The sequence below is a fragment of the Tachysurus fulvidraco genome, chromosome 2 (assembly GCF_022655615.1).
Source record: "Tachysurus fulvidraco isolate hzauxx_2018 chromosome 2, HZAU_PFXX_2.0, whole genome shotgun sequence".
NCBI classification, from domain to species: Eukaryota; Metazoa; Chordata; class Actinopteri; order Siluriformes; family Bagridae; genus Tachysurus; species Tachysurus fulvidraco.
The window spans coordinates 28,966,150-28,990,207 of NC_062519.1; the positions used below are offsets into that span (position 1 = coordinate 28,966,150).

Here is a 24,058-nt window from a genome sequence, read left to right on the forward strand (position 1 = left end):
GACGATGAACGATCCTTGTGTGAGCTTGATAAAGACACATGGGTGTTGGTTGCAAATTCATATATTACTTATAGTTTATAGTTCAAGTACAAATGCACAATTCTGACTGAACTCATAATGTTTATTAAACAGATAAAAACAATAGGCTCACTATTTAAGTTCACAGGGTTAAAGATGAAACAAAAGACTTTTCCATTCCATTTTTTTGTATAGAATTCATTCTATCATTATGCAACTGTTGAAGAATTGATGGAGAATTGAGTGCCAAACTGTTTGTCGCAATTACAGTCTAAAGCCCTATTCATGTTATACCATGTTGATGTTGCTCTGCACAATGGATTTCCATTATTAGCTTCCTAGTTACTATTGTGATGGGAGGAAAATTTTGATTCAGATCTAACTCAAGAGATGCAACGTTGAGCGAGGTTAAAAAACTGTCAGAGCCAGAATTCACACGCCATGCTGACAATTGACAATGCCATGCTGGCATTGGATAGGATTAGGGTTTTTTCAATTGGCTCTGTAGGCATAGCGATAGAGTTCCTTAGAAACCTGTCAGTCTAGATCATTTTCACTTTGTGTTTAAATCCAAATACAGATATGAAAATTTTTTAGAAATAAACAGATATAGATAGTGACATTGTGTAACACCTGTAATATACAGAAAATAATGGAAAGGACTTTTGGTTGTCAGTACAATAGTCTCACAAGACAGACTGTTAACATCTGCTGGAGAGTCTGGGACATTTCCTGAGTGTGCAGTTTGCACAATACTGTATCTTCACATTTCCTCAATAATTGTGGCCAAGTTTGACTGCTTCCATTTGACTGACATGGCAGACGACCAGCCTCAGACATTTTCCCTCAGGGGATATTTACTATTGACTAACTTGTTAAAACATAATAACTTTAAATGAAAGATGGGATAGAGTCAAGGTAGAGTAATATTGTCCTCTTTTTTAATTTTTCTGTCTTGCTCAAACATTTCAGTGGGGTTTTATATATCTCTGATTAAGACTACTAATGCAGATCAGCCCTTTTGACTGCTCTAAGAGAAGAAGCATGTAACCGTAACTTTGGACCTGTTGTATAAAATCCGTGGAAATTGGAAGATAGCTGAATTGAGGAGAAAATGGAAGAAAAATTCAAATGTGAGTATGTGTGAATAGGGAGTCATTTCCACCCAAGAGATGTTTGAGATATGGAAGCTGGTTCAGCCACTACACTAAAATGCCTATTTAAAAAAATAAAAAAGAGTGTTTTGTTACTTGAGGGAGTGCAGACGACGGGGTCTTGTCTCACCGTTTCCTGCTTCGTCTGGGCTCATTAGTGACACCTTGCCTGCAGGTTCCTTGCAGGTTTCTGGAGTCATTTCAGCCTGGTGCTAAGGGAAGGCCTGAGCACTTCTTGTTCCCTAGATAGGCCTTGGATCATTATCAGCACCATGTCTGTAATATGTGGGTGTCCTCCATTAGCTGAGGTTAGTTTTTTGGGTCAGTGTTTCTGCAGCTTTCGGGCCATCGGCTACGGCACTCTGCAGTTTCTCACTTGCATGCGGAGGAGAAATTTCAGCATGAAGGTGTGGGGATCTATTTTTATACTTCACTTTTCATGAGATGGTTTTCTCCCTTTTCAAATTTCTTTCTGTGTATATTCTTTTTTTCTTCTGATTACTTGTGCTTCTCTTATTAGTTTTGTTAGGAAGTGGCACATGCATTTCTGTGTGAATTGTGCATGTAAGAGAATATGTATTCAGCAAAACAAGGTATCTATGCAAATGCAGATCTTTTCTAAGGAAAGGGAGCTAGTTAGCCATTCAGGGCAGGTTTCAAAGTGGTGCACAGCTACACAGGACTTTACCTTGAATAAAGCACCTGTACGTTTTCAGTTAAATATATGTTTCATGCTGTTGTTTTGACACGTGTTAATATTTCGATCAAAATAAAAAAAAAATGAAAAGAAAGAAAGAAACACAAAAAAACAGAAACAACAGCTTGTTTGCTTACATGTCAGAGTATCTATAGAATGCTGTCTGGCTGATATGCGAACATCTTCATTCTAGATTCAAGGCTGTCTGATTTGTCAATATGGCTGCTGAAGAAAAAACTTTCAAAGAAAACACCTCATGACATGTAATGTTGTTAGAACCAGTTTGAGCCTGTGGCGTCTCCGTAGGGTGAACAGAGGACCTCCGTTTTTCTAGCCATGTCATTAGATACAGTGCGTCAACAAAGCCAAGGCACCCAAGTGGAAGAAACGCTGTGCAAGTGTTTGCATTAGCCTTCATTAATCCCCTTGGTGATGCTCAGCTGGGGGCAAAGGGTAATTAACGCCTCGCTATTTTGCAGACCTCAACACAAGGAACCACACATACTCCTTCACAACAAGGGCATGAATATGCAAGCTTTTATTATTTAAGCCAGCAGGCTTTGACAAAAAAAAAAATCGACTTTGCACTCATTGCCTAGAAACAAACAGACCTAATCACTCTGGTAATTATATATTTATAATATTTCTTTCACATTGTTTATGTCACATTCATGCGCTGTGAATTTCAGGGATTTTTTCCCCACAGAATGCAGGTCATGTGATTATTACCATAGTATCTCTGGAATTTATGTTAACCTAATTAGCCCTGGATAATATAAATAACATTAACAGAACTGACATGATGCTAAAGAGGGTTTGTTCTTCTGTGTCAGTATAAAGATACTCCAGGAAGCCATTATTCCCTTATATTGTCTCAGATCAAAAAAAACAAAAGAACAAAAATACAGACGATGTTTAAAAGGAAACATTAAGTTATTGACTACACTACTGTAGTTATTGGCCACAACTAAGTCTACTGAAAGCCTACTGATTAAACAAGTGGAATCAGGTGTGTCTTCTGCTTGACTGGGATGAAAACCTGCACCCACACCAGCCCTTTGTGAATAAGATTGGACACCCCAACACTTCACGCAAGTTATGGGCATGTGACCTACTAATGATCAAGCCTAGATCATTAGTATTGGTCACATACCCTGTAGAAAGTCCAAAACATGGTGTGCAGTATATTCCAGACCTTTGATGAATCAGTCATAAATTCTACAGATGTACACTGTAGATGTACAACGTTACTTACCAAATATACATCCGAAAAGCTTATCTCGTTCCGAACAGTACTTTTAATAAGATAAGCAGCTGGAAGTTTCATCTGCGTTTGCAAATCGTAGGCATAAAGGGAAATCTTGTCGTCTCTGTGGAAATAGACGATGAGTACATGTCGGCGAGATACACATCTGACAAGGGTAATATATGCAAAATGATGCAGCATTCTGGAGGTTTAACTCGATGATCTGTTTCATCATTGAAATGTACGTTGAGCTTTCATCAGCCATATTTACCTAAGGGAAGATAACACTGTTGGCATATGCATTTGATCACACTAATTTTATGAGGTCTGTAGGAATTCTGGGTATATTGCTTTTGTTTATTTTCCCATGGGCTCCAGGGTGTTTGACCTGTCTCAGGGTGTCTTTAGGGAAATTATATTGTAGATTTCGTTTACAGTGATGTGTGAAGGTGTTTTAATGAATTGTACTTGGGAGAGTGGGGTGGAAGAAAGTAGGTTGTGGAAGTAGAAAACGTTTTTTGTTGTTGTTGTTGTTGTTGTTGTTGTTGTTGTTGTTGTTGTTGTTTTGCCCAAGGCAGCATGTTTCAGATTTTGGATTCTGCATATCAAAGCAGGAAAAAAAGCAGGAATAGGCCTGTCAGCTTGAATCTGGTGCACTTATTTAACTTCCTGTGACCACTATGGGTTTGTTCTAACAACTCAGTAGCAGCTCAGTGCAGCTCTGTGCATTTCTGCACATTTTATAATGTAATGAGTAAATTTGTAAAAAATCACAATGCACTAAATATTTCTCAGATCTTTTACTTTTTTTTCCTCCAGAAGCTTATGGAATGGTAGCTTATGTTACCAGCCTAACTGTTAGGAACAGATGCTCCCTGCCTCACTCACGAGGTCTTTGGGGATTGATGATGCCCGTGTGATGGCAGGGGAAAAAAACACACAAAGGTGTTGCAACGCTAAATATTTTTAGGAACACAAACACAGTGAAAGGTCCAAATTGCTCCCCCCAATGTACGAAAACTGGAAGATTGAACAAATAAAGCACTACCACAGTGACGGATGCTGCTGTGCCGGGCTTTGGAAAGTGAGAAGTGGCAAATGCTATAATAGAACGACTCATCTGGCTTCTGCTGCTCTGTGCTGTCTGCTAACCTTGAAAAGAAGAGAGAATAATACTTCTCACATTTCGTTAAGCGGGATCCCAATTAGATTTTCTGCTACGTTGCTCCATTTTTCTCTCGCTATCCCTCTCTTCCTTCAGCTCAAACGGATGGTAATTCAACATGTCAGACGTATTGGCATTCTCTGGGAAAATGATTAAAGAACATGACTCATGGAGCCAAATCCCATCCGAATTTTTTTAGTTTCTTTGTACGTTGCAGGCATTGACTCACAGACACCTATTGAACTACTTTAGTCATCTCCTGCTGGGTAACGTAATACTAGAATTGCATATTAAATTTTAAATATCATTCAGGTTCTCACCATTTATGGTGACCAACCAAGATGCTATGGCAAATCTTTAAACCCAATGAAGAAGAAGAAGAAGAAGAAGAAGAAGAAGAAGAAGAAGAAGAAGAAGAAGAAGAAGAAGAAGAAGGCTTTATTTGTTACATGTATTACAGCACAGTGAAATTCTTCGCATATCCTAGACCAGCTTGTTAGAAAGTGTGGGTCAGAACACAGGGTCAGCTATGATACAGCACTCCTTGAGTAGAGAGAGTTAAGGGCTTTGCTCAAGGGCCCAACAGTGGCAGCTTGGCTGTGCTGGGGCTTGAACCACTGACCTTTCAATCAATAGCATAGCCCAATTGTCTAATGTAATTCTTCCTAATGTAAAATAAATAATAATAAATAAAATAATAAATAAAATTAGTACGCATTTGGTTTTTGAACAAAGGTCTAGGTAAGATTTGTTCAGATATATATTTAATGAACACAATATAATATATATGCTATATTTTTAGGAGACATTAACGGTTATGTTTATGGGAGGGGTCCCTATTGTCAATGCTGTTTAATCAAAATAGTCATGTTTTTTTTTTGTTTTTGTAAAGTTTCCCAGCATTGAAAATTCTTCAGGACAAAGTAGTTTTGGTTTCTCGTTAAAATGACAAGCTGCATGCTGCTTTATGTCATTAACTGCAAGAGCGAGAAAAAGGAAACGGTACTTTGTGAACAACTGTTTATTGCTGCTCTAAAGAAAGTAATAACAGGGTCTTAACTTGGCTGGTGGACGTTCTGCAACATTAAATGTAATGATATACCGTTAAAAAAAATTGTGTCACTCGTTAATAACTCAGAAGTTGTAATTCATGGCACATAGCTGTGGTATAAGTGGAATAACTTATTTCACAACACTGTTAAAATAACACACTTGGTTTACTTTGGTGAATATCACACCATCACGTATTAAACCTTATTTCTTACTGGGTTTACTTATACATTTTATTCACACAAGATAATGCAGTTTTTTTTAATAGGATCATTAAAAATATCAAAGTATTTATCATTAAACACAGATTTATTTTGAGAAGCTATGCAACATTTTGATTCCATTTTATAGAAGTAGCTGTGGAGTTGTTTAATGAAAATGATTTCAGCCCCTGATTCTAAAAATCATTTTTAGGTGTTTCCACAACATACAGTAAGTGATCTGTCTTTACACTCCTCCGTGTACGTCGCCTCGTAATTCAGTGTCATAGAAGTCAGCATTTTTGACAGCTATGAATGTAGGTGTCACTAAACAGTTTGATACACCCTTCAAAGGCAGCATATGCAACAACGCTGACAATATGGTGACATAGACTTACAGCTATGTCTCTACTGAAATCGAATCTGAAAAGTGGACAAAAATTAAAAAAAAGAAAAACAACTAAACGTGCTTTCTGCGTGACATTTTGCAGCAATGGAAATCACTCACAGAATTGTGGGGAAAAATATTAAACGACGGTCCGGAACCATGCGAACATCTGGATTTAGTGTGAGAAGACAGGAACAAAAACATTTTGAAATGTGCTGAATGTGCTGTAATAGCTTTTTAAATGCATAATTGGGACTTTTAGTTCAGTTAGTTTAGTTATTATCTAGTATCTAAAAGTACAAATATTAATACAAATAACAAAATTAACATTTCTTTATTCAGCTTCAATTCAGCTTTGCATTAGTTTCTACACATATATATATATACTGACAACATTAACAAAAAAAAAACCAGTGGCTTTTACATTTTTGTTAAGATTGTATCACCAGTTTTATGAAAAGCTGCCAATTTCTTTTATTTTTCTTTTCTGCCTGGTGGCTGGTAGTGTTAAATAATTACCAGGAAATTATTATTTACAATTTTGCCATTATTATGTTCTATGAACTATTGTCAATTTCTGTGGCGCTAAAACCAGAACAATAAGAAGGAAATGAATCTATATTTGGTGCATCAGGCCTAGGTGTATTTACGAAAGCCCTCGCTGAATGTTCTGATCCTGTAAATAAAATATATATATATATAAAGAATGATTTGAGTGCCTGAGCTATTAGGACAGTGTGTCATATCAGATCTCACCTGCGCAGTCCTCAGTCGGTGTTGTGAGTGAGAATAGTCTCCAGCGGCTACTTGTTCCGGAGGAAATGAGCCAGAATAAAAGAAAGAAAAAAAAAAAACAGCACAAGCTCGACTGTAAGCCATCCAAATATTACCATGGCAACAGTATTTTGGTGCGCTTACTATCATGTGCATTCAGTGATACACTCTGGACGTGGCATTTGTGAATTCAGAAGCACTCTTCTGTCACTGTGTTCTAGCGTAACGTTGCTGGCCATTTCGGATGTTTTTTCAGATGGCATCAGTAGCTAACAACACGCCTGCTTGCCAGCTAATCATTTTCAAGCCCACGGCTGGGCCTCTTGATTCGTGCTACAGGCAGCTTTGGCTAAATGGAATCAATTAAACGCATGCTTGTAGATGACGGCCGCTTCCAGGAGATCTGCCCTTTGATGTAGAAACAAAACTAAATGAACTGAATAGGGAACACACTCAATTTACAATACATGCTGTGTGTGTGTGTGTGTGTGTGTGTGTGTGTGTGTGTGTGTGTGTGTGTGTGTGTGTGTGTGTGTGTGTGTGTGTGTGTGTGTGTGTGTGTGTGTGTGTGTGTGTGTGTGTGTGTGTGTGTGTGTGTGTGTGTGTGTGTGATGTGTATCTGTGTGAGTGTACACATATACCATTTTTTTCTCTTATTTTTCTGCTTTTATTGTTTTCCATAATCGCTTTATTCTCTTAACAGCATTACTTTATTGCCTTTAAATTAGTGCACCTGTTAAGATTAGATCTAAAGCACTTATTCTGCCTCTCCCTTGAATGAGGGTATTTGAACGTAGACAGGTTAAGTGGAAGCGGAAACAGGTTTGGTGCAATATTAGGGCTGAGAATGCAGCATCATTTTACACTAATGATTTACTAACTGCTATTAAACAGAATCCATGATTTTCTATTTTCTACTATTGATTCCCTTGTAAACTGAGCTCCTTATCTTACTCCTATTTGCACTATTGACTGTGAGCATTCATTGACACTATCAATAATACGAGAGTGAATATTTCATTTCTTGGTCCTGGGGTGTATATATTCTCACCTAGCCCCAACTCTGATATTCTTTAAACGAGTTTATGTAAACTGTAAAACATTTCCCAGTAGATACTCATTTAGTGCTAAAGACCATATATATATATATATATATATATATATATATATATATAATAGCAACAGCTCATTGATAGAGACTGGTGTGATGATCTAATAAAAATACACTTAACACTATCTTATTCAGTATAACAACCCCTAAAACTATAACAAACCAATAAAAGTTTTATTTTGTGTAAGCAGACATTTATTAAAAGGTCTCTGGTGTCAGCACTTTGTAACAGACATTAAGGATAGTTTACAGGACAGAGAAATTCTGCACAGTCAGTAATTGAAGCTGTTTTTTTTTCTTTTCTTATTAACATTAAGAGAATTTATGGAATGATTGTTTATAACTACTAAACTTATGTAATAACAGACATTTATCTCAAAGATAACAGTCTTCCATTAACATTAAATGTTACAATTACATTTGTACGTCATTGACAAATACAGTTCGTACTGTGGTAGAAGAGAAATAAACACTTTAGTATGTGCTTTTACTGGAAAAGAACTTTAACATGTCACAGATTGTAGAAATACAGCATGCTGTATTGTGTTTGATTTCTAACAGCACTTTATTTTTTAAATTAAGTTGTTATATAAAGATATACAGTGTGTATCTCTAATTTCAGAGTGTGGAGCAGTTCAGAAAACATCCATTGATGCATCTAATTATTAACCATAAACTTATCAACTGTATCATTTTTTATTTTAGTTTTGTAAAATAATATGACCTCAAGTCACCTTTTAGACAATATAAAATCTATTTTTGCTGTAATTGTTAGCCAAATATCGTCCTTATTGAATTAGTTGTAGTTTATTTTTCCATTGGTAATATTTTAGCCTTTCGTTGGAACATCTGGAATGCCCCAGTGGTCAATTCCTGGTTCACTGCCTAAACAGATCGACAGTCTGTTTTATTTTATTGATTATCCCGTATACCTTCTCCATAAAGGGTTTGTTTTGGGGAGTTTTTCTTTGCCGCTGTCACCTCTGGCTCTCTCATATATACAGTATATAATAGTTAAAGGTGCTCTACTGTAAAAATTTCATTGAAGGCCTGAACGTTTTAGAACTTCTTTACATTCAATGATTTCCCAAATTGATTGGGAAATACAATGAATTTTTGTTGTTTAACTTAACTCTAATTCTTAGGATCAGCTTTTATAATTTTAGGAATATAAATGTCACACTGCCCACATGGTCTGTGGTCCCAAAACGTATACTAGCAATCTTGATGTTATTTATTACTCTCAGTTGAACATATCTGTGCTTTTTCAGTCCTGATTTTTATATTTAAGGAATATTTCTACAGTTGGACACTTTCTTTACACCCAGAAAAAAATGATTCATACGCCGGAGATTAAAGTTCTCACTTGTATGTAATTACTTCGGCACTGTACTTAAAATGTGGGTTTAAGCATTTGTACTTTATTGTAGCTTTCCTTTCACTTAATACATTTGACTTTAACAACATTTCAAACTTTCAACTCAATGCATTTTCAAATACTATAGTGCTATATCTACAGTAACTATACTTATATAGATGTAATGTCAAACAGTGACTGTTTAGTGCTGTCAAATATACCATGGAAGGTGGGCATGATGCATGCATATTTCCCTGTGCTTCCGAGGTTTTCTCCAGGAACTTTGGTCCTTTCCCAGTCTAACAACATGCGTTATAGGCTGATTGGCATCACTAATTTGTCCATAGAATTAGTGTATGGATGAGTTTCTCACTATCCACCCGGAGTGTCCCATTGCCTTGTGTCCTGAAATAGCCTCCTGGCCCCCTGGTGACACTGAGGTAGATACACAGTTTAGAAAATGGTTGAATGGATGGATTCCAAATCTCGAATACATTCTATAACAGATGTGAGAGTGAGAATGAAACCTAATCCTCATCACTGTACTTTATCTGTCGCTCTATACACATTGTACTTATCTAGACAGTTTGTATTGATTGCGAGAGAGTTGTTATCATGCTAGCTATCATTGGAAAGATTTGGATTAAACTCTTGTTGGTTAGATTTGGATAATATTATCATTGTTTCTTGTTTCCTGAGGCAATTTAAATACCGGAAACTAAAATCTGTACCTTTCTTTTGTCTTTTGTATTTTAAGTAAATAAAGTTCATGTACTTAAATTTCAACTCGGAAGAATTTGTAGTTGCACTTCAAGATTTACATGAGTTTTTATTTAGATGCACTTTCTCTTCTACAGAAGCACAGTATTTTGAATTGATTTTAAGTGATTTGTGTTTGTGTCTTAAAGTCTCATTAGTGTGTACAGTATAACATTTGAATTGTTCTTTATTTCTTTTTTTTTTCTAATTCCTATTTACTTAGAAGCTCTTACTAACATTGTGGAAATAAAATAATAATAATAATAAAAAAAATAATCAACCATCAGTAAAAATGTATCATATAGTATTTCAAAAAATCTTAACACACACACACACACACACACACACACACACACACACACACACACAAAATCCTCTTCCAATATACAACCAAAAGTCCGAGTAAACAAACCCATCTCCTGGTTATTAATGGTTAATGATCTATTTTTTCTGTCAGGGGAGGTCAGGCAATCATGAGCTCTATGAAATAAACAACCATTAAGAGATAGTTACTTAAGTACTCCAGAGGTGGCCAACTGTCATAACAACAATTAATGGATGTTAAGAGGGGGCGAGTCCACTCCTCATCATCTTGCTTTCATACACAAGCCCAAACAGTCAAGAGGATGATAAATACAAGCATCTTTTAACACCCTCTGATATCATTAGCACCTGGGTCATTTGCATTACAGTGTTCAGTTTGTGTTGAATGAACATTTAATCATGATGTGTTGTCTTTTCTCATTTGCTCTTTTCTCTTTTTTTGGCAGGTTTTTTAAGCACAGGAGACCAGGCGGCCAAAGGCAACTACGGGCTCTTAGATCAAATCCAAGCTCTGCGCTGGACTAGTGAAAACATTGCCTTCTTTGGTGGTGACCCTTTACGCATTACAGTTTTTGGATCTGGTGCCGGAGCATCATGTGTAAACCTCCTCACACTGTCCCATTACTCTGAAGGTAACCGCTGGAGCAATTCAACAAAAGGTACAATGCAGAGGTTGCAACTTTTGACCCTTTTCAGTGTTTGCATGTTGTGTGTTTGTGCGTATTCATATATTTCGTTATGCATGGACTCTTTTGTTGTTGGTTCTATAAGGTTCACTAACACAACACACTTGATGTATGCATCATATACTTCGAAGACTCTCAGAAAATCCCCACAAGGCATTTCATTCATCTTTTCTTTTTCATCCAAATAACCTGCTGGGTAGAGAGGGGTTTTGATTTGGTTGCAGAATCTGCCACAGTACTCAATGACTATGTCTGGCACCTACACCCTCCATACTTTCTTTTGTTTTGTTTCCAGCAGCAGCACTGTGTGTGTGTGTGTGTGTGTGTGTGTGTGTGTGTGTGTGTGTGTGTGTGTGTGTGTGTGTGTGTGTGTGTGTGTGTGTGTTAACCCTTCATACACAATGCTATATACTGTGTCTACAGTAAAACAGCCATTGATCACCTGCCTCTAGTAACCTTTCATCCATCCATCCATCCATCCATCCATCCATCCATCCATCCATCCATCCATCCATCCATCCATTCATCCATCCATCCATTTATTCACCCATATATCCATACATACTTACATACCTACATCTATACACCCTGGACAGGGTACCAATCCATCACAGGCCTCTACTATCCTGACTTTTTATAATGCCAGTTATTTGCACACTCTTCTTTTTTCACCTACATCTGACATGTTCAGTATTTTACACATAAAGATGCTTTTAACACATTTAGCAAGGAACAGGATTTTGCAATTTTTCAGAAATGAAAAATTAAGACGCTGAAATTCGAGACTTTTAGCAGTTTTGGGCCAAGATGCAACATCACAACACTCGTCGGTTCACACGATTACAGCTACATACTGTAGAAAGTAATTACACATGTTCTTTTACTAGTAGTAGTTTAAAAGAAAAATTTAGTGCCTGCAGTTTCACCAATTAAAATATTTTTCTTTCCAAAAGCACAAAATGCTCCTCAAGTCGCACTGCAAATTGTGAAAAAGCTTCAGCAAAATCAAGCATTTTGGCAAAAAAAAAAAAAATACTGGGTACTGATTTAAATGATTGCAAATTAAATTTGCTTCTTACTGATCATGGTTTAATTTTTTATTTTTTTTTTATTATGATTAGATTATTACTTTTTCCCAGCCAGGTCTATATTCTTACTTGCAAAATACTGTATATACCCCCAAATTAAGTAAGACCTAATGAGGCACATAGGTAATGACGTATTGTTTTGGTCACAACATAAGATTTTAGCTTACAGACATTTTCTTTCTTTTCATTTTTTATTATCCTAAATATGTCTGTATTTAAAACATTTTTATCCATTTCCTTCCTTATGTATGGCAGCATTTATTTGTAATTACCCAGAGAAACGGGGTGTTAAATGCAACAACGGACTGCCTTCCAGATCCAAAACTGTCAAGCTGCAGTTTCAATGTCATAGCCTTCTTCATCCTTGTGCATTAGATCAGATTATTCTTCATTTCTCTTTCTGCTGGCAAACCTGTCTAAACCTTAAAGCAGTTATTTATGAAAAATGTGTTTACATTGTCTTATCTTTATTCAGAGAACTCTAAAGCAGTTATCGTAATTTCCACAAGTTCAGCTGTAGCATTTATCTGGAGGAATATCCAAGTGGACTGGAAAAGTCATGTACTTCTATTTGTCTCTTCCTCACATGTGACAGAACTCAGCATTACACTGGCTTCCTGACCATTCAGTTCTTCCCCTCTTCTACTCTCCCCTTTATTATCCATCCGACCATCCAACCATTCATTCCATTTTCTGTATTGTTTGTCGTTTACAGGGTAATGGGGAGCCTGGAATCTATCCCAGGAGATTTAGGGGCATAAGGCAGGGGACAACCTGAACAGGGTTCCAACCCATCACAACACCTTTGTTATACATTTGTATTTTTCTCCCATTTCCCCTAATTTAGTTTTGGCCAGTTCCCATCTACAAGCCAGCTCTCACCTTCATCACCTTTACCTTCACCATCATACCATCATACCTTCAGCTAATAACCAGGGAGCACATCTTCAGAGACACATGAGAACAGAATAGCCACATCTTTTGTGAACTACTACTCAGCGTAACATTCGGAAGAAACTGCTTTCTGCCCTTTTATATGTCCATGAGCAGACCCACTATTGCCTCTCTCACTCTTTCTCTATCCCTCTCTCTCTCATTCTCAGAGAGAGAGGGGGAAAGAGAGAGAGGGGGAGAAAGGGAGAAAGAGGGAGAGAGAGGGAGGGAGAGAAAGAGAGAGAGGGAGAGAGAGAGAGGGAGAGAGAGGGTGGGAGAGAAACAGAGAGAGAGGGAGAGAGAGGGTAGGGAGAGAAAGAGAGGGGGGGAGAGGGAGAGGGGAGAGGTTTATATATAGCTTATGTGTTTAAATAATAAATAATATAATATTAGATTATTTTTTTCTATAATTATTATTAAATTAGATCTCTCTCTCTTCTCTCCAGACTCTTACACATCTTTACATGATTAACATCACTCAAATGATTGTTGTGGTTAAAATACTGCAAAGAAAGAAAGAAAGAAAGAAAGAAAGAAAGAAAGAAAGAAAGAAAGAAAGAAAGAAAGAAAGAAAGAAAGAACAATAAAACATGCATTGTTTGCTATAACTTTTTCTTTTGTGTGTGTACACAGCAACAACCTTTGATATGTTTAAGATACAATATGAATTGAACGGATTATTTTATTTTGTTTTGTTTGATTTGGTTTTATTTGAACTTAAAACATAACTTTTCTTCACTATTCCCTTTCTTTCTTTTTTCAAAGAGTTAAATTATTATTATGTTTATGTTGTTGGTTTTTATTCATAAAAGTTCTAAACCATCAGCAACGACAGAAATCCACAGGAGTTTTGACACAAAGTGATTTTAATTGAATTAGATAACAATGGAGCCTAGTTTAATATATTTTGGCTAAACCGCAAAATCGTATTTACAGACCTGCACAATTACAATGATTTCATCAACTGCCGTACAACAGATAACAAAACTGGAAAAGATAGTTGTTTTGAAACCATTTGTTTATACAGAGGAGTGTTTCTGATGTTCTGTTGGTGTACAGTATGTAGGATCAGCATGCCGGTGTATATCATTAGGAGAAATCATTCACTTGACTTTTGTTGTATAACTTTATTTTATCTTATCAGTAGAATCTGCATTGTGATTGTACTTGAATGGGAAATACAGTAGTACACAGAACATTATACTTTATGTCCCTTTTTATAAAACATGTATCACAGTCGCCAGGTACAGTACTTTCAGTATTTGTGCAGACAAAGTCATGTTTGGTTAAACCAGGAATAAACTCAGAAATGCATATTTAATTATTCACACCCTCATTATATGCCCCATGTCATGTTGAATTTGTGGTGTTTCACATTTTTGTCTCATAAATATTGCCAAAAGTTTAACACAATAAGTAACACACACACAACACACACTGATGCACACATCCACTCTTGGAATGAATTGATTTGCATGAAGTTTCCATGACAACCACTAATTGTTTTTGCCTCAACATTTGTACTAAAAGCTATCATTTTCATTAACACTGTCAAAACAAAGATGTTGTGTTTTACGACTATTTGAAATTGTATTGCATGGGATGTGCCTGCTTACGAGTTGTAGTTAAGCTACATCTGTATGTGCATTTTCTCTGTTAAATTCTCTGTTTGTTATCAGTGTTATTAATCTATAGTCCCCTTCAACCAGGCTTGTTCCAGAGAGCCATAGCTCAGAGTGGCACGGCTCTGTCCAGCTGGGCAGTGAGCTTCCAACCAGCTAAATACGCACGCATGCTGGCCCGAAAGGTGGGATGCGACTATCAGGACACAATGGAACTAGTCGAGTGCCTGCAGAAGAAAGACTACAAGGAGTTGGTGGAGCAGGACATCCAGCCAGCCCGTTACCATATTGCCTTTGGCCCAGTCATTGACGGCGACGTGATCCCGGATGACCCGCAGATTCTCATGGAGCAGGGCGAGTTCCTCAACTACGATATCATGTTGGGTGTAAACCAGGGTGAAGGTCTCAAATTTGTCGAGCTGGTGGTGGACGGAGACAGCGGTGTCCAGGCCAATGACTTTGACTATGCAGTGTCCAGCTTTGTGGATGATTTATATGGCTATCCTGAGGGCAAGGATGTGCTGCGTGAGACCATCAAGTTCATGTACACAGACTGGGCCGACCGCCACAATCCAGAAACCCGAAGGAAAACGTTGTTGGCTCTTTTCACAGACCACCAGTGGGTAGCACCCGCTGTGGCCACGGCTGACCTGCACTCCAGCTTCGGATCGCCCACTTACTTTTATGCTTTCTACCACCACTGCCAGACGGAGCAGGTGCCAGCGTGGGCAGATGCAGCTCATGGAGATGAGATCCCTTATGTCTTTGGCCTGCCGATGATCGGCCCCACTGAGCTCTTTCCTTGCAACTTTTCCAAGAATGATGTGATGCTCAGTGCTGTGGTCATGACGTACTGGACCAACTTTGCTAAGACGGGGTGAGTATAAAGAAGTTTATATTGTTTAAGTGGTATTTTAAGCAGGCTTTCATGTAGTCACAGTATCTATACACTATGTAGCAATTTTATTTTTCCAGATGTATGAGTGATATGAATTTTTTTGTGATATGAAGTCTTATTGTCCAACGATCTTAGTAACAGAGTATTTTGGTTAGAAAAATAGGTAGTGTTAGCTTTACTTTTCAGTACAAGACATCCTCAAATCAAATCAACTCAACTCTCCAGTTTCTCTTCCCTGCTTCCTGTTAAATAAACCATGGGCAGATCAGTGGAAGACAGTGCTGTTGAATGGGAGAGCATTAACATTTTGCTACATTGCCTTTAAACATAGCTTTATTTGAGTGTGTTTCTTTAAGCCCATTGAGACTATACAGTATGATCACTGATGACTTTTGTATGGATTGGAAAACTGCACTGTCATATCATGCAGGATCTCAATAAATTGCTGTCATATTTCAGGCTGAGATGAAAAGATATTTTATGTATTGTGCAGTATGATTGTGATGTCATACTCATTGTTCATGGCTTCTCACCTTGCAGTGACCCCAACCAACCAGTGCCACAGGACACCAAGTTCATACACACCAAACCCAACCGCTTTGAGGAGGTGGCATGGACAAGGTACAACCAGAAGGAGCAGCTTTATCTGCACATTGGCTTGAAACCTCGTGTTAAGGAGCACTACCGTGCCAACAAAGTCAACCTGTGGCTCGAGCTAGTCCCACATTTACACACCCTCAACGAGATCACACAAGTCGTCTCATCCACAAGCACCACCACCAAGGTGCCTGCGCCAGACGAGACACCAAGGAGTCCCAAGAAGATGCCAGCCAGCACCAAGAGGCCCTTCCCCACACCTTTTCCCACTGAGATAAAGGATACAAGCCAAATCCCGAACCACAACCAACCGTTTTTCGTGGAGCAGCGTGACTACTCGACTGAGCTAAGCGTCACCATTGCCGTTGGAGCTTCCTTGCTCTTTCTCAACATACTGGCCTTTGCTGCACTCTACTACAAGAAGGACAAGAGACGGCAGGATGGACATCGGCGAGGAAGCCCTCAGCGTGCCAATGCCACCAGTCAACTGGCACCCGTACCCGACGAGGAGCTCATGTCACTGCAGATGAAGCGTGGAGAGCTAGAGCGTGAGTGCCCACTTGTCCTGAGGAGCAGCTGTCCGCCTGACTACACCTTAGCCATGCGTCGCTCACCAGACGATGTACCACTCATGAGCGCCAACACCATCACCGTCTTGCCCAGCACCATGCCCAGCGCTCTTGGACCATTGCATCCATTCAACAGCTATGCGGGAGTGCAGCACAACAACACACTGCCCCACCCACATCCCCATTCGCACTCCACAACTAGAGTATAGCCACACATGTGCACACATATACTCAAAGGATTTAGGTTTCGGTGAAGCATATCTATGCTTTTACCGTTTTGCATAACATGGAATACACCGTGACGTTTCTTTTGTCTCCATTCGGAGGAAAATGACCATTTTATAATAGAAATGTAAAATGAGGAGAAAATTGCTAAACTCTTTCAGATTTAATAAAAAATAAACAGAGATGGATGATTTTTTTTTATCCTGGTATCATAGACAATGCCTGGTCTATTTCCTGACATAGAAGTATCACAAGTTGGTTTGAAAGAATGGTTTGATTCAGTTACAGTTCAGAAGCTGTGGAAAAGAGGGCACGTTGAAGGCCCTGTGTAAATGAAAGAAATATATTGTTTTCCAGAGGCACTCGATTGTCGAGTACTCTCTCTGGAGTGGACAGGAGATGCTGCTTACTTAATTTAGGCATGTGTTCTCCTATAGACGGAGGCATTGTAAGATACAGAATTACACATTGCTGGAAAAAGAGGGGTGGACAAGAACTTCTCAAGAATATGCACAATGTCTTGGAATCTTTTTTTTTCTGGATTTATTTTTGGGAACAATTTTATTGTATAGAATCTATTTACATATCTAGATATGTACGCAAAGCTGTTTAAGCTCTGACTCTGGGGCATCAGTACTGGAGAATCTGCCAGCAGTACATCGAGTGGGGTGGGAACGTCACTGGTTTTCTGGCAGATACGGCTTCATCACACAAGTGCTGTCTGTATGGAGAACTGGAGGACAAAATATGGGAAGCTGGATATTTTTTAGCACGAAGCGCATGACAATTTATCTGCTTGGTGGCTGTTCTGCTGATTAAGTCTTTATTAAAAAAAATATATTCCCATTGGATCTGTTTGAGGAAATACTACTCTGATTGGCTCAGAATTCTACCAAAATCGGAATACGTTGACGTGGACAAAGGCAACACTTCCCGATCGGAGATGGGAAACTGAAAAGCGTGGGGGATGGGGCAGGGACACAATGCTACTTAGAGTGCATTCACAAATAGATTGAGTGAACGTGGTTATAAGGACTAGTTTTGTACAATGTGTCTTGGTAAAACTTTTTAATAGTGGTGAGTCACTTGCTGTTTGAGATCCCGTTTGTGGGATAATCATGGTATTTTTTTATTTTTCTCTTCTTTAATTTGCTTGTTTGGGGTTGCTGTATTACATTAAGTTTATTTATTTTTATTTGACCACTTATAAGCTTCATCATGTGATTCATTTATTTGCCATACTTAAATCAGGAAGTCCCCTGCATAACAGAAGCCCCAAGAAATGAAGTTGCTGGGAATCATTCTGCATAACTTTAGTTCTCCGGATTGTGATTGGTTGCATTGATTTTCTTTTGCTCGTACTCTTTTATTGAGTCCCCTGCTGTAGCCCTACTTAAAGATGAATGCTTATAAATTTTTCCCTGATGCAGGGAGGCTCTGCTGACAGTGTAGATTTGAAGGCCCTCTCATCTTCTTTTGCCCGCATCTGATCACAGCAGGTGCTGAGGTGGCGGTGGGAAAAAAAAAAATAAATAAAAAGGAAAAAAAAAATTAACTGAACTTTACTAGTAGAGGATCAGTTTCCACACTATATCAGTATCATTGGAAACGCCTTTAAATTCATTGCCCATGTTGATTAGCATGTCTGTCATATTTTTGGCTGTACTTCAGTCATTGCTGGCATTCTTAGATAGATGTGTTTTTAATTTTATTATTTTTTTTTTCAAAACAAGACGAACTTCTAGGTTCTTCTAGTCAGCAGTTCTCCACAGGAAATCAGTATTTAGTTTGCCCCTATGCAGCTTCTCCACATAAACATGTTATAGCACTGTGGAGAACCGGGTAACCTGTCTAAAATTCAGCTTTGCTTCAGTCTCTTTTGTCACTCCAAATTTCCCTCTATGTGTGCGTATAAATAGAGAAGGAGGTTGAAGAAACGTCTGACTCTCTGCGTCCTATCTAATCCGGTTGATCACTGGCGGTGGGCGGTATGACAGCTGATCCCATAAATCAGCTGTAGTTCTTATTAAAGTTCAGAACTCCTTTACACAACGACACAACATATTACCCTACATTCACACTGCGACAAATCAACAAGCGACTGTTTGCTCTTTACATGCATGACATGGAGCCACAATTTGTACAAGTGACATTTGCATTGAGATTTTTTGAACTATGCAAATTGTGTACAATGTGGTAAAGCGTTTTATCCAAGCTTATCGATTCGAATGATTTCCTACGGCACATATGGTCTGAAATATCTTAGGTTCTGACAGCAGTTACTGTCACATGCAAAAATGGAAGAAAACCCCATTGCCATAGTTTCATGTTATCCTGTCATATACAGTACAGCTGCTTATTAAATGTGTAGAGAAAAACAAAGTTATGAACAGATGTTCCTAGTAGCAAAGATCATGCAGTTATTGTACAAAGCTGGGCGAAGCCAGTCAGTGATCAAATTCTTTATCAGATCTTAAAGAGACAAAAATACTGTCAAATTATGTTCATATTGTTGACAACCTGCTGTGTAACTGGCTTTAGTGCCGATTCTAAGCAGCTCAAAATCTTAAAAATAACAGCTACAGTGTTCAAACAATGTTTGACTGACTTCCTAAATTCCTTTAGTTTGTCTTTGCATATTCAGCTTTACATAGGATTTACATGTAAAGGTCGTTTGGCTTTCTAATTTTTTTCAAGGAACAGGAAGCCAAAGAATATCAAACATATCAGTTAATAACATGAACCATTGGCTTATTCCATGAAACACGTTGATCTCAATCATTTTACACCAGACCATCATATCATTGTTTGCTCATACATACCGCCCACTCGTCCTCCCCACCACACACTTTCACAATTAACCTCAACGTATTCGAAATTTGAGAGCCCTATGACTAATATGGTGCCAGTGAGGAGTGATTAATTAAAGTGCTTGTGAGTTCAGAGAGATATGGGTTATTCAGAAAAGTCACAGTGACACACAGGCACACTGCCAGTGAGAGGATGGGGTGGGGGGTGGGGGTGTTTGATAAGGACAAAGGACTTAACAAAAAAAAATTTAACAGAAAATTATATAGTTGTCCCAGAACCCTGCTGACCTGTGACACAGCAAAGGTCCCAAACAAGATGTTCCTTTCTACAACATGGACTCAGCCGGCCTGCTGCATTCCTGTCCACTCCGTTCCTGCTGAGCAGCACAGTAAATACAGTGCAGGATAAGCTGGAGCATTAACTAAAGCCCATCACACAGCTACACTCTCTCAATCAATACAGGTATGTATATGCAAAGAAGCCCTGCCCCAACTTCCCTTCCAAACGAGACTCCCTTTGAGCGACGTTCAAATTTAATGAGCTGTTCATAGGAGGGCTCCTTTGAGGATTTGTCCCATATATTTGCATGTAGGACCAAGGTGAGAGCTGGGAAACATCAGTTACAGATGAGAGCTGCAGGGCTCGATCTCACACACCATCAACAGGATGAGCCTCATGACTGAATGTATTACAACATCGAGTGCCATTTAATTTTTTTTTTGTCTTTCTTTTTCCCTTTTGTTCTATCTAAGCTTCAAAGGGATGATCAGAATGCCTGTTCATGGGAACCATATCAGAGGGCAGTTGTAATGTAGATTATTTGTCATTCTGTCTTTATTTCTGGTTAAATAGGACTTACTCTTCTGGAGCACAATAAATGATTTTATTAAGCTGAATTTTATACCACTCTTTTTTTTTTTTACTTTTGGTACAAAGAAGTTTCTGTCTACTGTCTTCTTGGTCTCTCAGTTTCTCTCTGTCTTTCCCTCTGTCTCTCTCTGTCACACACACACACACACACACACACACACACACACACACACACACACACACACACACACACACACACACACACACACACACACACACACACACACACACACGTGCCAAGGCAGGCTTCAGCAAACCAAATTCTTATTGAGGGGGCACCAGTATTGTTTTACAAACAAACAAACAAACAAACAAACAAAGACACCTACTGTACCTGAAAAAAGTCCACAAATTTAAACTCAAATGAATTCTCCTCATGGCACATGTTATAAATTTGCTTATTAATTTCTGCTCATTTTCAGAAAGGGTGTCATTACTTCTGGAGTTAATGCGAGTAAGTGTACAAAAAACGCCCAAAACATAATAGCACTAGTGACATACGATAAATGGATGAAACAGTGGCAGCCTGTATGCAATGTAAAACACGTGTCTTAATATACTTGAGAATGCTTTTCTGCTCACCACAGATGTATAGAGTGGTTAAGCAGACTTTAATAGCGTTCCTGTTCTTTCCCCAAACTGATGATTGATGTAAACATTAACTGAAGCTCTTGACCAGTACTGTATCTGCATCACTGCCACATGATCAGCTTTGGATTGCAGTAATGTGCAAAGTTACACCTACAGTAATAATGTGAACAGTAGGTGTATATTATTAATTATGTAAGGAATAACATAACAGACCATGCTATTATACACAAATAATGCATACTGGGAGGGAGTGATATAGCTCGAGTGTCTTCACACCTCTGATGTCCATTATTTGTATATAAACAGCTCGGGCTTTGAGTGTGTTATTCCTATTAATATACCTCAGAGACAAGGTTTTATTTTAATGTGTCTTTTATTAACGTACAGCATTTTAACAGTTTATATAGTTATAGTTATTACTGTGGCATGTTCAAGAGACAAGTACGCTTTTGTTCTCACTTATGCTACAACCACGATAAACAGTTACTCCCTTTCCATTCTCTCTGAAGAATCTCCAATGGACGGATGGACCGGAAATCATTTGACTGCATCAGACTGCACTTTTGAATGGCAGCTATTCAATCACTGCTTGACTGATCAGTAGCTATTGTTTTATCTGCCTTTGATGAATGTGCTAATGTAAACATTTAGCACAGACAACATCAAAAATAATTTTACTGTACAATATAATGACAACAGCAATGCCTGTTCTAACTGCAAATCTGCCAGGTCATTTGTGCAACTGTCAACCAGCAGATCAATAATTTGATCTTTGTTGTAGCAAAAGAAATTCGAAAAAGCTGGAATTCTCCTTATTCCACTTGTCTGGTTTGGCTCTGGCATGTTTGGCTTACAGTATAATAAACACACACCACAAAACTTACAATATTAGGTATGTGTTACATCTTCAGTGAATTCACTTTGAATTTATGCTTGAACTCTGCATATAATCAGTATATAATTCAATTCACTTTGAATTCACTTCAATGGCTTCACATGGCTATTATATAAATAACAACTAACTTCTTTTATGTGGTTTGAGTTCTTTTCTATAATGTTTTACTAACTTATCATGCAACACCTATTTCTAAAAGTAAGCAAGCCCAAAATGCTCCAGATAATAGAAAACCGACTCATTGTGGTTTGAAATGTTTTGCTGTTTGATGAGGGCTACATAGCATTAAGCGTAAGGTTTATGTTTTAAATTTTATTAATAAGATGCTAATGAACAGTGGAATATATGCTTGTTAAACAACATATATACATATCAGTGGCATATTTGGGTCACGGCAAACATGAAATAAATGAAGATCTTGATTATATGCAAAGTTCAAGCATAAATCTACATCTAATTTAGATAAAGTATAATGTTTTTTAATCTTTTTCAGGAGCTGGTTATAAGTAATTCTCTATTATCCATGGTAACAAGACAAGAATTTTCAGATTATGTGACTTCATTAAGGTGCTTTTCCTTACAAAATTAGACCGTTTTTTCTTTGATTTTTTTTTTCTTTTTTCATTGAATTTGAGGTGACTAGGCATCGGTCCACATAACAGTTTATCAGGGTTTTGTTGTAAGCATTGCTTGGAAATTCATGCTCATTTTGTCTCATGTCTCCACATGTCTCCAGTAGGTGATGGTTCAAGTTGCAGAATAAGTCTAAAAGTTACGTCTAGCATATTTACATGGGTGAATCTACTGTATGCATATTCACACCTACAAGATTTATCTTCAGTAACACCTACAATTCTGGGTTTAATCGTTCCAAATGAGGGATAGAAAAAGCAGACTGAAGAAGGAATAACATTTTTTACTGTCAAATGTCATACAATATAAACTAAAACAAGACTGATGCAATATATTAATATACATGTAGATGCTATGCATTGAAGAAAGCAGCTAATAGGAGTCCAATGTATTGCTAAGGTAATGCTGAATAAATAGTAATAGATTAATCACTTCAAATCTGATTTCATTTCAAAATCTAGCTTTCATTCTCATTATTCAGGACCTTATGAAATAGCACACGTTTCAGCACATCCTATGATTTTGTGCATTTTACACATTTATTTTTCTATCAAGCTACAACTATAATTGTGCGCATAACTTAATAAAGCGATGATATACTCAGGAAATAACAATGTTTGCACGGGATGTAAGCTATTTCTAATTCATTTAAATGGACCGTAAATTCACAATACTATAAATAACTTAATTGTGTGTTGTTTATTGTTTTATGATTAGTATGTTCAGTCCAAAACATAGTTCAGACATTGGTACTGAAGTAAACACTCTCTAGCTATAAACACTCTCTCCACTCTCTAGCTAATATCGTTCAAGAAAAAATGCTCAGAATCGAAGATAAACAAAATACCTCAGCTTTAAATAATCCTCTCTTTGCACAATTCTTGAATAGCACTGTAGTTACATCAGAGATCTGAATATTGGTCTGTTCAATATCTTAAAATGTTATTTAAATTAAAATGTAATATATATATATATAAAACAGTGCAATTTGAAGTCCATGTAGTTTCATCTGCTGTATTTGAAAAAAAAAAAAAAAAAAAGGAAAAACTAGTGTGGCGGTGCCGATCAAAGGGGAGCTCTCTGTATACACAATGGCCATATTGACAGATAGATCACCATCAGTGTATACTACAGTACCTGATGTTTGCACAGTAATTTATTCATTGCGCCTCCACGTTTCCATATGCAAAGCTTCCATATTATTGTGTTGCTGTTGGCCAGATGGCATTCTCCATTATAAACCTAGTCCTCAAATGCCATCTAATGTGGATTAATGCAGGTTCTGCCAGAGGCACAGTCTGGTCAGGATGGAGCCTAGCTGTCATGTCTTAATACCATATCCCAATCTGTCAAACTGCCTGCTCATTTCAGGTTTGTGTATCCAATGAGTTTCTCAT

The 24,058-nt window shown here is 37.8% G+C and overlaps 1 protein-coding gene across 4 annotated transcripts in view; it reads left to right on the plus strand.

The window, feature by feature from the left end:
* Positions 1-20,560, plus strand: part of nlgn1 (neuroligin 1) — a 243,145-nt gene extending 222,585 nt beyond the window's left edge. For all 4 annotated transcript variants that reach the window (XM_027169793.2, XM_027169794.2, XM_047810386.1 and 1 more), the window contains 3 exons: positions 10,690-10,902; positions 14,660-15,449; positions 16,011-20,560. In XM_027169793.2, the coding sequence (XP_027025594.1) occupies positions 10,690-10,902; positions 14,660-15,449; positions 16,011-16,845 (1,838 nt within the window). In that variant the 3' untranslated portion in view covers positions 16,846-20,560. The remainder of the gene's footprint in view (positions 1-10,689; positions 10,903-14,659; positions 15,450-16,010) is intronic.
* The last annotated feature ends 3,498 nt before the right edge of the window (positions 20,561-24,058 follow it).